General features: G+C 44.5%; 1 protein-coding gene across 1 annotated transcript in view; it reads left to right on the top strand.

Moving 5' to 3' along the window:
- Nucleotides 1–16,395, top strand: part of LOC137519472 (serine/threonine-protein phosphatase 6 regulatory ankyrin repeat subunit B-like) — a 132,368-nt gene that overhangs the window by 102,546 nt on the left and 13,427 nt on the right. The window contains exons 21-26 of the mRNA XM_068238426.1: nt 1,578–1,676; nt 2,733–2,879; nt 3,838–3,945; nt 4,956–5,153; nt 6,613–6,819; nt 10,359–11,727. Coding sequence (XP_068094527.1) covers nt 1,578–1,676; nt 2,733–2,879; nt 3,838–3,945; nt 4,956–5,153; nt 6,613–6,819; nt 10,359–11,727 — 2,128 coding nt within the window. The remainder of the gene's footprint in view (nt 1–1,577; nt 1,677–2,732; nt 2,880–3,837; nt 3,946–4,955; nt 5,154–6,612; nt 6,820–10,358; nt 11,728–16,395) is intronic.

A 16,395-nucleotide genomic window follows, 5' to 3' on the forward strand; every position in this document is an offset into this window, starting at 1 on the left:
CTAAACCTAAGATCCCCCTGGTGGTGCCTAAACCTAAGACCCCCCTGGTGGTGCCTAAACCTAAGACCCCCCCTGGTGGTGCCTAAACCTAAGACCCCCCTTGTGGTGCCTAAACCTAAGACCCCCCTGGTGGTGCCTAAACCTAAGACCCCCCTGGTGGTGCCTAAACCTAAGATCCCCCTGGTGGTGCCTAAACCTAAGACCTCCCTGTGATAAGCATTAATAACATTTTAAAAAAATAATGTGCTGTTTTTCGTTTAAAAATAATGTTTTAAAAAAAAAATTGTACTGTTTTTCGTTTAAAAATAATATTTAAAAAATTATAAATCATTAAATAATGTGTAATCATGAGAAGCAGTTCAGAAACATTAAAAGTCTCCGGGTGCCGCTTGTAAAACGTTATTTTTCTCCGGCGCCCTTTTTTCCTGTTGGGCGCCCATTAAATGATATTTATTATAGGAGTGAATGGCGGCTCCCTTTTTGTCCACCTGCCTCATGCGCCCAAATTTCCTGCTTCCGTCGCAGGGAGTTCCAAAGTGTAGGGGCAGCATGACAGAAGGATATGTCTCCAAGGGTTTTGAGGTGCACTTTTGGGGGGGGGGGGGGGGGGGCTGGAAGCGGTGCTCGGATACCCCTTTTTAAAATCTGAGTAGATTCGGATCCGGATACACAAATATCCGGATCCGAATTGGATATCCGATCCGAACTTTTGGGTATCCGAGTAGAATCGGATACCCGTACCCAATATCCGGTCGGATTCAGATATCCGGATAGAAACCCGGAAGTGGCCTTTAAAATGCTTCCAAAATGTTTTAGAAGGTAAAAAATCTCTCTCTCTCTCTCTCTGATTTTAAATGGGAAATCCGAGTTTGCTCGGATAGTCTATTCGGATTTTAAAAAAATATCCGAATTGCTATTCAAAGTTTGGATAGTGGAAAAAGTTCGGATTATCCGGGTAGTTCGGATATCCGGATGAGCACCACTGGCGACCACGTTATTAGATCCTTTGGATCTAAGATTGGGGGGGGAGCAGTTACAACAAGTCTTACAGGTATTCAGGGCCCAGATTGTGCAAGGATTTGAATGTCAATAAGCTGATCTTATACAGAATTCTACATTTTATTGGTAGCCGATGTAGTGAGCGAAGGGTTGGTGTTATGTGGCAATGGCGGGGTTGGATAGAGTTGGATAGCCTTGTGGTGGCATTCTGTACTAGCTGCAGGTGGTGTGGGCCTTTGTTTAGAAGGCCTGTGTAGAGAACATTGCAGTAGTCCAGCCTTGTTGTGATGAAGGCATGAACTAGAGTTGGAAGATCTGCTGGAGGTATGAGGTGTTTAATCCTTGCAATATTCCTTAGGTAAAAGAAGGAATGTTTCACAACAGCTAAGATTTGATTACTGAAGATTAATTCCCCATTAATCAGTACACCCAGTATGTTTTTGGGATGTGGGAGGGACCCTTAGTAATCACAGGGAGAACTTATCTTCATGCACAAGTTATTCTGGGTGGGAAGTGATCCTGGGACAATAATGCAGCAAGGTGACCACTTATACACGTATCTGCATTCTGTGTGACAGGAGGGGATGTCTCCCATCCACCTGGCTGCAAAGAATGGCCACATCAACGTCCTCGAAGCTTTAAAGGGCAGCGTCTCCTTCCGCATCACCAGCACCAAGGTAAGACGAGACCACGCCATGGACCTGACCAAAGTGTCCATGTTGGAGTTATTTAAAGGAGAACTCTGTTAAGTGTCATTGGATTGCAAACTTTTATGCCTGTCATTTATACCTTTTAACCACTTTCCCACCACAGGATATTTCCCCTTAAACACCGAGCAATTTTACACATCATGCTCCTCCCATTCATTCGCCAATAACTTTATTGCTAATTATCACATCAAAATTATACAGTATGTATTTTTTTTACACAAATGAGACTTTCTTTGGGCATTACGTTTTGCTAAAAATTATTTTAATTTATATCTGTTTTAAAGGGAATAAGACAAAGATTAAAAAAATATTATTTCTCAGTTTTCAGTCATTATAATTCTAAAACAAAATGTGCCACTGTAGATAAAACCCACATGTTTTTTTGCTAATTTGTCCCGGGTATTACAGCATTAAAATTATGTTTCTAGTACAATGTATGGCAACAATATTTTATTTGGAAATAACGGTGTATTTTTTCCATTTTAAGTTTCTTTATGCTATATCAATGATTACAAGCCCTAATTTGCAAAAATAATAGTGATATACCCTTATGACATACATATTTAAAAAAAAAGTCCCTATGGAATTTTTTTTTCAGTATTTACTTTTGTTTAACAGCTATTTTGTTAACTAAAGGGAAAGGGTAAGTAAGGTATTACAATTAATGGGGGATTTTTTTTTATACTATGTGTAGGTGTAGTTTTAATTATTGGCCTGTAAATATGTCCACACTATCCTGTGTACTGAACAGTAAACAGGAAGTAGTGTACACATGTATTATTTAACTTTGTAAATGTCCACAGGCATCTCATTGAGGGCACTTTGATTGGCTTTGGGAACATATGTTCCCTTCCACCAATCAAAATTGGCAGGAAGGTGCGTTTGATTGGCCTGGTTCCAAGCTGCATACAGTTTGCATTATACTTGCATGCAAGCCGTAGTCCCTAGCATCTCACTGTCCATCTCTAATGCTAATACTCTCGCATAACATTACATCACAATCAGTGTTTTCCCTCCGCCCAGACAGGATTCACAGCTCTGCATATCGCGGCTCATTGTGGACAGCTGGATTTCGTCAGAGAAATTTTAACAAAGGTTCCGGCTACAATGGAGAGCGAACCACCAAAATCCACCGTGGAGAAGATCCATCTGAAGGAACTCGGCGGAGAGGTGAGGCCTGCAGAGAAATCATCTGGATGAGACTGGAGAGCTGTCCTGTGTATAACACAACTGGTAGCCCCGGAGATGCTGCTTCCTGTAGTCAAAAGTGAAGGTGAAATGAGCTGAGCTCCTTGGGGTCCCGCTGGTTGGTGATGTCATGCATTATATGGGGGGAAACTACCTAAGACTAGGGGGGTTACATCTGGCTGTCTATCCTGGGGAGGCTACCTAATACTGAGGGCACATCTGGCTGTCTATACTGGCGGGAGGCCACCTAATACCCGGGGGCACGTCTGGCTATCTATGCTAGGGGAGGTGACTTTCTAATACTGGGGGGGCACGTCTGGCTATGTATACTGGGGAGGGGGCTACCTAAGACTGGGGACACATCATGTTAACCTTCAGAGAGGGGCTTCCTAATACCAGTGGTATATCTGGCTATCTTACCTGGTGAGGAGGGCTGCCTAATACAGGGGGCTCATTTGGATACCTATATTGAATGGGGGAAGGGGTGGCAAACCTACCTAATACTGGTGTCAGGTCTGCCTATCTAAACTGGGCATGGGGTCTTCCTAATACTGGGGGCACATTTGCTACCTATACTGGACTTTGGAATCTCTGCTTTTAGTGTTGGAGAAACATATCCTCGCCGTGGTGTAATGTCATGCCGTTCTGCGTCACTAGAAGCCACACCTCCTGTGTACGTCTTACCTTCTTTGGGCAGACAGGAAATGGCTTCAGTATTGCTCAGAACTGGCAGCATGGGTTGGAGGGGCACTAAGCCTCAGTGGCAAGGTCTGTGTATCTGGACTTTTTAGTTTTTTGGGATGCTTTGCAGGGAGGGACACAAAAAGATAACGTAGTTGTGTGCATTGGTAAAGCTATCTATCCTTCAATCATCTGTGCTATTTATGCACTGGTTTTGGTAATTCACGTTCACTCTGCATTTTGTTATTACTTTCTGCAGCACGGGTACACACCTTTACACCTGGCTTCCCAGTCTGGCCATGAGAGTCTTGTGCGGCTTTTGCTGAACTACCCAGGAGTGCAGGCCGATGCTGCGACCAGCCGACAGGTAATTACATCTAACAGAAAGAAAAAGATGACTTTAAAGAGGAACTCCAGCCTAAACAAATATATTGTCATTACGTTACATTAGTTGTGTTAATTAAAATAGATAGGTAATATAATCTCTTACCCACACTGTTTTAAAAGAACAGGCAAATGTTTGATTTCATGAGGGCAGCCATCTTTTTGGTTGAAAGGAGGTGACAGGGAGCATGAGACACAGTTCCAACTGTCCTGTGTCCTGAGCGCCTCTCCCAGTTGCTAGGCAACGTGAACAACAACATAGGAAATCCAATTATGCTCTGCACAGTATCAGGGGAAAAAAGCCCGGGCTTTTTTTCTTTGATGGGTGGAGCTTAGCTAAAAATGCAGCTAAAAATGATGCTTTGGTAAGAAAAACAAAGTTCTGATGCTGTGAAACTGTTACAGAAACACCAAGCCTTTTCAGTTCTGCTGAGTAGATTTTTAGTCCGGAGGTTCACTTTAATATTATGGCTATTTTTACCAGTATTAGTATTCCAAGTATCCAGTTTCTGACATATTGTGCGTTACAAAAGAAAAACACAAACCAATCAGTGATTGTCACTAACAGTGGCTTTATGCACTACCAAAAAGTTGTTTGAATTTTACAATTACCGTATTTGACAAAATTATTGTTGCATGAAAAATTCTGTTGATCAACTTCTGCATTTGGCAGTTTTGGATTGATTTGGCCAATTGCCACTGTATTCATCAAAGTCAGATTTTACCTTTTACTGCCTCCCCTCTCCATAGAGCAGAAAACATGTCTGCATGAGTATCGAAGAAGGTCTACTTTCACCTGAAACAAAAGACAGAAATCTATTGTTCATACAGAATATAATATAAGCAAACAGATGATTAATTAGGGGTCATGGGCAGACCCTCTGTGGGCTGTAGAGCACTGTGCCCTCTTTAGTCTCCTAGGTACTTATAGATTTAGGTGTCTTTTGTAAATCAGCCAAGATAAAGCTGTTTCCTTGCTTGCACTCTCCTCAGGGATCCACTCCGATCCACCTCGCAGCTCAGAATGGTCACACGGCAGTTGTTGGGCTGCTTCTCAGTAAATCTACCTCACAGCTTCAGATGAAGGACAGCCACGGACGTACGTGTCTCCACCTGGCAGCGGCCAATGGCCACAATGAGATGCTGAGAGCCCTGATTGGACAAGGAGCTGATATTAATGTGACTGACAAGGTACTGATAGGTTTACAATATCCAACAGCGGGCCTTCTGTTATACCCAAAGAAGGGGAGAAATAGAGCCCTATTTTTCCACTTTCCGCTTTTGTCAGTGGACACGTTTTAAAGAGGAACTGTAACGACAAAACGGCCCCTGGGGGGTACTCACCTCGGGTGGGGGAAGCCTCAGGATCCTAATGAGGCTTCCCACGCCGTCCTGCGTCCCTCGGGGGTCTCGCTGTAGCCCTCCGTACAGCCGTGACGCAATATTTACCTTCCTGGCTCCTGCGCAGGCGCTCTGATGGCTGTCGGCGCCGAAGTAGGCGGAAATATCCGATCGCCGTCGGGTCTGCTCTACTGCGCAGGCGCAAGTTTCCGGCGCCTGCGCAGTAGAGCGGACCCGACGGAGATCGGGTATTTCCGTCTATTTCCGTGCCGAAAGTCGCCACAGCGCCCCCGCTGGAGCCAGCAAAGGTAAATATTGAACTGACAGTCGGCACAGTCGCCGGCTGTTCGGAGGGCTGCGGCGAGACCCCCGTGGGACAGAGGACGGCGTGGGAAGCCTCATTAGGATCCGGAGGCTTCCCCCACCCGAAGTGAGTACCCCCCAGGGGAGGTTTTTGTTGTTACAGAGTCTCTTTAAGCTCTCTGTATTTCTGAAGCAGAATTTAAAAGATACTTATCCCGAGCAAAGCTACCTGAGCTAAGTACAGAGTTATGTTCATGCTTGTTCCACATAACTCTTTGTGTTGTCCGTTTCTTCCCTCGTTCCCCATAGTCACTCCTTCAAAAATGTGACTTTAGGCTAAAGTTTAAATTTTCAAAAAGAGCAGGGCTTATTGTGATGTTTCCTCCCATCACTCTTCCATCCCCTCCCCTTAAGGGGAGTGAATGGGGGAGGGGGTAGAGGAAGGAATAGGATGGTACTAGGAGGGAACATTTCCACAAGCTTTAGCCAAAAGTCAATTTTTTGAAGGAGTGATTACGGGGCCTAGAGGAATACGAGGAAAGGAACGGACAACGCAGAGAGGTATGTGGATCCAGCATGAACATACCTCGGTGCTTACCTCATGTAGCTTTTGTCTTAGGTCAGGTGTCCTTCAAAGCCTTTGTTCACCTGAGCAGATCTTTCTTTGCTAATAAAGGTGAATGGGAGCTATTTACACAGTTTACATTTTTGATGCAGCTGTTCCACAGATATTCCCTTTGGAAAAGTTAGGAGCATTACTGTTAGTGCTGGAGGACTCTCTACAGGTTATGAGTAAGAATAACTACTGGGGGTATTCACATTGAATCATTGCTAGCATGTCAGCAAGTAGGAACACAGTGATTTTCTTATATGGTCGTCACAGGCTGGTTTTGATGCCGGTGACTGGAAAAAATGTTTTATTTTACCTGTTCTGTTTTTTTTTTCCTCAGAAAAATAACTACACCTTGCAACAAGTCTAACTGATGTTCCCTTGTCTCGTGTGCAGAATGGGTGGTGCCCGCTTCATTTCGCAGCAAAGTCTGGTTTTCTGGACACGGTGCGCTTCCTGGTGGAATGTGGAGCCAGCCCGGTGTTGGAGTGTAAAGATGGGAAGACTGCGATCCAGTATGCCGCCAGTGACAACCACCAGGAGGTAGTCAGCTACTTACTGAGGAAAAACCACAAGACGCTCAAACTGACTGAGGACAGAAAGGTGAGAAGCCATTATTACCCTGTCTTATGCTACATAAACAACTCACACTCTCCTCAACTGAAACAACCGTACATGAGTGCTTCTTCCAGAAATCCCAAAGTGCGTCCCGGTGTTCCCTGGCATCATTGGCCTCCTCTCTAGTCATCTACTGGCTCAGTCTGCTGTTCCCCACTAGTGGTGAGTTCAAACCAGGGGAGTTGCTAGGATACGATGAGTACTTTTGGGCACTGCAGCTGGAAAAAGGGTGTGGCCATGCACCAGAATGTAGGCGGTGTCATGGGTGAGGCGAAATGTACATGAGTTTAACAGCAGTCAAAGTAGGCCTGCCCAGCAAAATGTTGGATGAAGCCCCTTCTCCATTAATACAAAAAGCAAAATGCAGCATATACACATAAATAAGCAGTGTCACTGAAACATAACTAGGCAGAGTTACCTGGCTTCTGTGCTGGCTGGTCTGGCTTTCTGCTGGGCCAGCTGGCCTGCTGCCTGGTTTTCTGGTAGTTCTCCCATAGTATTCCCCAGACCTTCTAGTGGACCCCCTCCCATGCTCCCAGGGGCCTTTCATTAAGGCACCACAACTCCCAGCATGCCCCATATAAGAACCACAGCTCCCTGCATGCCCACACAGAGGCACCACAGCACCCAGCATACCTATGACTGATACACCACAGCTCCCAGCATGCCCACCATTGAGGCAACACAGCTGACACTGCCCTAGGGAAATCCAGGGCACATGCCACTGATCTTCTGTGCTAGCAATGCCCCTGGTTCAAACACCTATTTGGTCAAATATAATAGGTCGGTAGAAAATCGCATTCACGATTTTAGATTCTCACAGATACGGTTATAGTCTGGTAATTTACCTATAAACATAACTTCAATTCACTAAGACCTCTTATGTGAAAAGTAGAACTCTAACCAGCTGTGGAGTAGGTCTTGTCAGCAAACTGTGTTCTGCTGTAGTGATTTCCTCCCGCATACGTATCAAATCAGCGCCAGGAGACTTGGGCGCAGGATACAGCCGGTACGGCTTATCCTGCTCCTGCACAAGTTCCTGGCAGTGTTTAATTACTATTCCCCCTCCAGGTCGCGGTGGATAGTGGGGAATGATGCAATTCAGCTTCCAGCGATTGCTGGAGGCCGAATTACAGTGTTTTATATGTAACTTCAACTCCGACTTCTGACAGGCCGAAGTTACTCAGTGCTGCGCCCAAATCTGCTGCGCCAAAAACAACTGTTCTGGTCCTCCCACCTCTGGCCAGGGTTGTATTGATTCTTTTGGTACAAGTAATTTGCCTAAACATGAGCCATTCCTTTGCAAGTTGTTGCTTCTGTCCTACAAGCACTGGTGTAACAATAGGGCCTGCAGCCCGTTTTGTGGGGGCTGGAGGGGTGGCAGCATGAGGGGAAAGCCTTGGCCACAGTCGGCAGGGAAAGGGGAAGTTCCCCCCCCTCTTCCTCACCTCGGGGCTCTCCCCTCTGCGCTCCCCTCCAGCTTAACTGTGTCCGTAGGCAGCGGCGAGCAGCGGCGGGCAGCAAAGAGATACATACCTTTTGTGCGCTCCAGCCTGCGTTCCTCTCGCTAGCCTCTGACGCGACTTCCGGTATAACAGGAAGTCGCGTCAGAGGCTAGCGAGAGGAATGCAGGCTGGAGCGCACGGAAGGTATCTATCTCCTAGTTACCCTGCCTACAAGATTAAAAGTTATGCCCAACATCCTTTACGATCTGCATGGTCTTTAGTCCCTCTTATCTCTGCATCAGTCTTTCCCTCTGCAAGTCTGAAGGGCTGCAGGGAAAGTAGTTAGACGGGGTGGCTACTTCTATTGGCTGGCTCCTTTGCCTGTACATTTTATCGAATGGCTGTTTGTTAGTTACCGACAGCTCCACCCTGGTCATAAAATACCGGATAGCTCACTTGTTTTAATGCATGCTCTAATCTTAGTGAATTGACATTAAAACTGAGGTATTTACCGCACAAGCAGGGATGGCCCTGCTTAGAGAACTCATGGAAGAGCATGTGATCAGATTGATCAGCTGATAGATTTGTAAGGTTCTCATTTGCTGTGATGACTTCCTGGTTTAGCACATGATCATGACCAGCCAATCAGAGCCTTACAAATCTATCAGCTGATCAAACTGATCAGATGCTTCTCCATGAGTTCCTCTAAGCTTCGCCATCCCTATGCACGAGGCGGTAATTTTACCTTTCCAACTGTCTTAGTGAATTGATGTTTTCAAACTGTTTGGTAAAATCAGCTGCTTTCTGAAATGCTGAATGTGGTAAGGGCTTACTGAATTAAAGACAAAGTTGTCATTTTGCAGTGAAATTCGAAATTGAGATGCAAAATCGTAATACTCAATTTCACAGATAATAGTAATTAAAATTGTAATTTCTCAATGACTCGAAATGTCATAAAAATACATTGGATTTTAATAAATATGACAGCCTCCATATCCCTCTTACTTAAGGTGTCCTTTAAGACCAAAGAGGGTGTCCAGATTCTTCTTCATGAGAGAGGGCCAATCAGATATCATAATTCTGGCTTACATGCAAATTGTGTGCATCTCAGAATTGGGCCAATCAGAAGCATTTCCTGCCTATTCTGAAACCGAATACAGTTTACATCATGTTTGCATGTGAAAAGAAATTATTCACATTGCATTGTCCATCTTTTTTTTAAATCTTTATTTTTTCGAACTCAGCTTTAGCATGGCACCCAACTAAGATTTAACAGGCTTCATAGGTGCCCTCTTGTGTTGGGAGGTGTTTGCATCATAGTTCGAAGAAAAATTATCAGATCTTTAGGCTTTGTTCACATTGGCAAACGTGGACGGCCGTGCGTTCGGGATGCAACGCGTACAAACACACGCCATCCGCGTTTGTATGCGTTGCGTGGCGACAGCCGCGCGTTTTGGGAAAAAATGCGTGCAGCATGCGTTCCCGGACCGCACAGGTCCGGATTGCATGCAGTGTGAACATCAGACAGTGCAGTCTATGCACTGTCTGATGCCGTGTATGGCGGCCTCCTGCACGCGTTCCCGAAACGTGGATGAGAACGCGTGCAGTGTGAACGGGGTCTTAATAAACATTAATATAGGGCCAAAAAAAAGAATAGAAAAATACAAACAAAACACAGAAACAAAAATACAAGCAAAACAAACACAACTTCACTCTCTCACTCCTCTCACTCTCACTTACACCCATCCATATTCCCAGAAATTAGCTTTGAGTCTTAATCCCATTTTTGTTCCATTGTCCACCTTTATTCATAATGTACAATAAATTAAAAACTAAGGGATCCAGCTGTGCTACAGTACTTTGGCCATTCATATGACCTTGCGGCCAGGGATTAGGTCTACCAAGATAAGTCTGTCCATTGGAGTCGTTTCCAAGAGATTTGGTGAGCTTGTGGTTCAGTCAGCCAAAAGTCGGCACTCGGCAACCCAAAACTGACCACTATAATGGGAAGAATTTTTATACAAGCATACGGTAATTGGTCTGATATTTATTGTACTAGTTAGCATTTTTCTTTTTCAGTTTGTCTTTGACTTAATGGTGTGCGGAAAACTGAACAACAACCGAGCCATAGTGGAGTACGTCCTGAACTCCAGTGCACCCTTAGACACCGCGGTGAAACTTTCCAGAGCCTTCTACGTGACTGGCCTGAAAGAGAAGGAGCGGTCGCTCGACCTGCTCAATGCCGCCAAGTACAGTGAGACGATGGCCACAGAGCTCCTGACGATTGCTTCTGGCAGCAAAAATGCCGGTTACATCCTTAGGTCGGTGGACCACCGTGGAACTACAATACTTGATTGTTTAATTGAATGTGAACAGAAGAATGTTGTGGCTCATCCTGCTGTCCAGAAATATTTGACCGAAGTCTGGTATGGCAGTTTGGACTGGGCCACCTGGAAACTGGTCCTTTTGTTTTTCACCTTTTTAGCATGCCCACCAGTTTGGTTTGTTTTTTCTCTACCTCTGAAACACAGATTCAACAAAATCCCAATCATGAAGTTCATGAGTTATTTGGCGTCTCACATATTCCTAATCGTACTATTCATCCTGACCATTGTCTACCCTCCCTTGAGCCCCATTCATGAAGGAAATATGGTCCCTTATTGGAATGAGTGGCTTCTGTTGGCTTGGCTTTCAGGAACATTGGTGTCAGAGCTCACTCACCAGCAGGAGCGAGCAGGTCTTGCTTGGATTAAAGTTTTTGTTTTGGGATTTTCAGCTGTAGCCTTCTTCTGCCACTTACTTGCGTTTTTATTTATTGGTGCCGATCGCCTTCACTGCCTTTTTGCCAGGAACATGTTTCTTGGCGTTGCCATGACTATGTCCTTCATCCAGTTTTTGGAGTTCCTCACCTTTCACCACCTTTTTGGCCCGTGGGCAATCATCATTAGAGATCTGATCAAAGATCTGACAAGGTTTGCGGTCATTCTGGCTTTGTTTCATCTGGCCTTCACCATGCAGCTCTCTGCTGTCTATCAACCAGTCTATCCAGAGTCCAGTGGAAACCAGACGAATAATGGGACAACATCGCCAAGTAGTGATTCAAACATTCAGGATCCCATTGACATCACTGTAGTCTTGTTCTTCTCGTTGTTTGGCTTAGTGGATCCAGGAAGCCTCCCGTCTCTTAGCAGGACTCCACACTTCACGTTTGTCATCATTCGCTTTGTTTTCGGAGTATACCTTGTTGTGACTCTGATTGTCCTGATCAATCTGCTGATTGCCATGATGAGTGACACGTACCAGCGGATACAAACCCAGTCGGACACAGAGTGGAAATTTGGACGAGCTACACTCATAAGGGACATGACCAGAAAGCCTGGAACCCCTTCTCCATTCAACCTCTTCACAAACTTGTTTTACTATATCAAGCTCCTCTGCAAGTACAAAGGTAGGACCTGCTATCTCTAAATATATGCATTTATTATATTTGATGAGGTGTGGCTTTCCAGTATATGAACTCAAACATATCAAACATTTTTGTTTTAAAATGTTCTTTTGTGGAACCAGGTTCATTCAGTGCCAGTGGCTAGTGGGTTCGTGCTCATGTAAATCACCTATTACGGTTCTGGTTTGGGTGCTTGGCACTGATGTCATATGTGAGCACCACATGGGGGGTATAGCGGAGGGACAGTGGATTGGGTATTAGGGCCGTAACCAAAATTAGTTGACATTAGTTGGGGTTACATAGTTATTTGGGTTCAAAAAAAGACATACAGTATGTCCATCGAGTTCAACCAGAAAAAGTACAAAACCAGCCTGCTCCCCCACATATCCCTGTTGATCCAGAGGAAAGCGAAAAACCCTTACAAGGCATGGTCCAATTAGCCCCCCCAAAAATTCCTTCCTGACTCCAGATGGCAATCAGATAAAATCCCTGGATCAACATCACTGCGCATTTCCTAGTAATTATAGCCATAGATGTCTTTCAATGCAAGGAAAGCATCTAAGCCCCCTTTAAATGCTGATATAAAATTTGCCATAACTACTTCCTGTGGCAATGCATTCCATATCTTAATCACTCTGTAAAGAAACCTTTCCTAAATACATGGCTGAAACGTTTTTCCTCCATGCGCAGATCATGTCCTCTAGTCCTTTGAGAAGGCCTAGGGACAGGGTTAGACTCCATTTTGAAGGGTTAGTGTTAGGGTACAGGGTACGGGTGGTTAGATTAATTAATTAAAACTTAGGCAACAGCAAAAAGGGTTGTAACAGGAAATTGGTTACTATCAATGGATAGGTGGTTAAGATAAGATATCTAGTTTTTTTTTTTTGTTTTTTTTTGCCAAGAAGAGGGTTATTATAAGGACCACTCCAGCAATAAAAGTAAGCAGTTAAAATCTGACGGAACCGACAGGTTTTCAACTAGTCCGTCTCATCATGGAGCATTTCCTGAACAGTTAAAGTACCGAAATAGTGAGATACCAGCCTCCCTACTCACTTGTACACTATTTTGGCAGTTCAGGACTTAGAAACTGCCATTCAGGAAATGTTTTTTAAAACAAAACAAAAAAAAAAAACCCTGAGAATTCCCTAAGAAGAGATGGACTAGTCACATTTTACACTAGGATTGACAGCGTCAGGGGTTTCGTCGCACTTGTCACTCATCCCAATATCGCATGCAGTTCCTGCCATGCACTCGATCGAGCATGTCGGCCTGACATCTTGCTTGCAGCATGTCCAATTGATACATGTGAACAATATCGGCCTGAAATTGGTTGCATCTTTAATAGGGCTTGCTCTTGGCTGCACTTATTTTCTTGGATGTTCGATTGGCCACCAAGTCGCCTGATGTCTGCCCACCTTTAGTCTGCATCTCTTGTTGCAACTCTCAGGATTTCCAGTACAATATTCTCACCTGTAAAGTCCCAAGTTTTCTTAAATAGTATAACAGAGTAACCAAGCAGCTCGGGGTGACCCAAACCACTAGCAATGTATAGGGGATAAAAGAGACAGAAAAACCCTCCTACTAAAAAGCAATGTTTAGTGTAGCTTGCCTTCTTAAAACAGTTATTTGCAATAATTCAGCTGTAAGTGAGCAACTGTGATTACCAACAATGCACCGCTACTGAATATGCAAATTATCTCTTTATGCATGGCATTAAATAGTGTAATCTACCGTGGTGTGAAAAACTATTTGCCCCCTTCATGATTTTGCATGTTTGTCACACTTAAATGTTTCTGCTCATCAAAAACCGTTAACTATTAGTCAAAGATAACATAATTGAACACAAAATGCAGTTTTAAATGATGGTTTTTATTATTTAGTGAGAAAACAAACTCCAAATCTACATGGCCCTGTGTGAAAAAGTGATTGCCCCCCTTGTTAAAAAATAACTTAAAGGTGGTTTATTACACCTGAGTTCAATTTCTGTAGTCACTCCCAGGCCTGATTATTGCCACACCTGTTTCAATCAAGAAATCACTTAAATAGGAGCTATCTGACACAGAGAAGTAGACCAAAAGCACCTCAAAAGCTAGACATCATGCCAAGATCCAAAGAAAGTCAGGAACAAATGAGAACAAAGTACTGTAATTGAGATCTATCAGTCTGGTAAAGGTTATAAAGCCATTTCTAAAGCTTTGGGACTCCAGCGAACCACAGTGAGAGCCATTATCCACAAATGGCAAAAACATGGAACAGTGATGGACCTTCCCAGGAGTGGCTGGCCGACCAATATTACCCTAAGAGCGCAGAGAAAACTCATCCGAGAGGCCACAAAAGACCCCAGGACAACATCTAAAGAACTGCAGGCCTCACTTGCCTCAATTAAGGTCAGTGTTCACGACTCCACCATAAGAAAGAGACTGGGCAAAAACGGCCTGCATGGAAGATATCCAAGGCGCAAACCACTTTTAAGCAAAAAGAACATTAACCTCCTTAGCGGTAACCCCGTGCTGGACACGGGGTAAGCCGCCGGAGGGTGCCGCTCAGGCCCTGCTGGGCCAATTTACATAATTTTTTTTTCCAAACACGCAGCTACCACTCTGCTAGCTGCGTGTTTGGTCTGATCGCTGCCGATGCGCCGCTATCCACCGCGGATGAGGGCCCCCCCGCATACCCCTTGCACAGCCTGGCCAATCGGCGCCAGGCTGCGCTATGGGGTGGATCGAGACTCCCTGTGACGTCACGACGTCCATGACGTCGATGACGTCACTCCGATCATCGCCATGGCGACGGGGGAAGCCCTCAAGGAAATCCCGTTCAGAACGGGATTTCTTTATGGGCAAGCGGCGCCTGCGGCGATCGAGGCATACGGGGGGACGCCGCAGGGAGGGGGGAAGCATGTAGCTAGCGCTAGGCTAGCTACATGCTAAAAAATAATAAAAAAAAAAAAAAGGTGAAAAAAACCCTCCCGCGTAGTCATACCGCCAGGGGGGTTAAGGCTCGTCTCAATTTTGCTAAAAAAACATCTCAATGATTGCCAAGACTTTTGTGAAAACACCTTGTGGACCGACGAGACAAAAGTTGAACTTTTTGGAAGGTGCGTGTCCCGTTACATCTGGCGTAGAAGTAACACAGCATTTCAGCAGAAGAACATCATACCAACAGTAAAATATGGTGGTGGTAGTGTGATGGTCTGGGGTTGTTTTGCTGCTTCAGGACCTGGAAGGCATGCTGTGATAGATGGAACCATGAATTCTGCTGTCTGCCAAAAAATCCTGAAGGAGAATGTCCGGCCATCTGTTCGTCAACTCAAGCTGAAGCGATCTTGGGTGCTGCAGCAGGACAATGACCCAAAACACACCAGCAAATTCACCTCTGAATGGCTGAAGAAAAACAAAATGAAGACTTTGGAGAGGCCTAGTCAAAGTCCTGACCTGAATCCTATTGAGATGTTGTGGCATGACCTTAAAAAGACGGTTCATGCTAGAAAACCCTCAAATAAAGCTGAATTAAAACAATTCTGCAAGGATGAGTGGACCAAAATTCCTCCAGAGCGCTGTAAAAGACTCGTTGCAAGTTATCGCAAATGCTTGATTGCAGTTATTGCTGCTAAGGGTGGCCCAACCAGTTATTAGGTTCAGGGGGCAATTTCTTTTTCACACAGGGCCATGTAGGTTTTGAGGTTTTTTTCTCACTAAATAATAAAAAACATCATTTAAAACTGCATTTTGTGATCAATTATGTTATCTTTGACTAATAGTTAACGGTTTTTGATGAGCAGAAACATTTAAGTGTGACAAACATGCAAAAGAATAAGAAATCAGGAAGGGGGCAAATAGTTTTTCACACCACTGTATATATAAAATCAGATGTGTGTGTATGTGTGTATGTGCTGCGATCACTCGAAAACGGCTTGACCGATTTGAACGAAACTTGGTACACAGATCCCTTTCTACCTGGGATGATAGGTTCTGGGGGTCTTGCATCCCCCCTGCACACCTGGGCGGAGTTACAAACAGCCAATCAGATTTCACCCATTCAAGTCAATGGAAAAAATGTAAAAGCCTGCCATTCTCACAGTAATCAAGCCAGAATCCCCACACTTGGCACAGTTGGTCACTTGGTGACCGAGGTTATAAATCCAGGAAAAGTGGGAGGAGCATAAAACAGCCAATCAAATTTCAGCCATTCATTTCAGATGGGAAAATGTAAACTGCAGTCATTTTTAGACTGTTAATGGCAGGGTTCTCAAACTTTGCACAGTTGTTCACTGGGTGAATGCGATTAAGATTCAGGAAAGTGGGTGGAGCCTACAACAGCCAATCAAAATTCACCTATTCATTTTCAAGGGGAATATTAAAACTGCTGCCATTCATACACTGTTTATGGCAGAGGCTTCAAACCTGCTACAGTCATTGGGTGACTGGGGTCAAAATTCACTAAAGGGGCGGAGCCACAAACAGCCAATCAGATTTCTTTGCTGGATAAACTGCTTCCATTCACACATTTTTTTATGCCAGGAACCTGAAAGCAAGCAAACTTGGTTATTGAGTGACTGTGTGTCAAGGTCACAAAAAGTGGGTGGAGCCAAAAACAAATTTCACTTGTCAAATATAAACTGCAGCCATTCTTACACTGTTAATGGCAGGGATCTCAAACTTTGGACAGTTG

The sequence above is a fragment of the Hyperolius riggenbachi genome, chromosome 5 (assembly GCF_040937935.1).
Source record: "Hyperolius riggenbachi isolate aHypRig1 chromosome 5, aHypRig1.pri, whole genome shotgun sequence".
In the NCBI taxonomy this organism is placed as follows: domain Eukaryota; kingdom Metazoa; phylum Chordata; class Amphibia; order Anura; family Hyperoliidae; genus Hyperolius; species Hyperolius riggenbachi.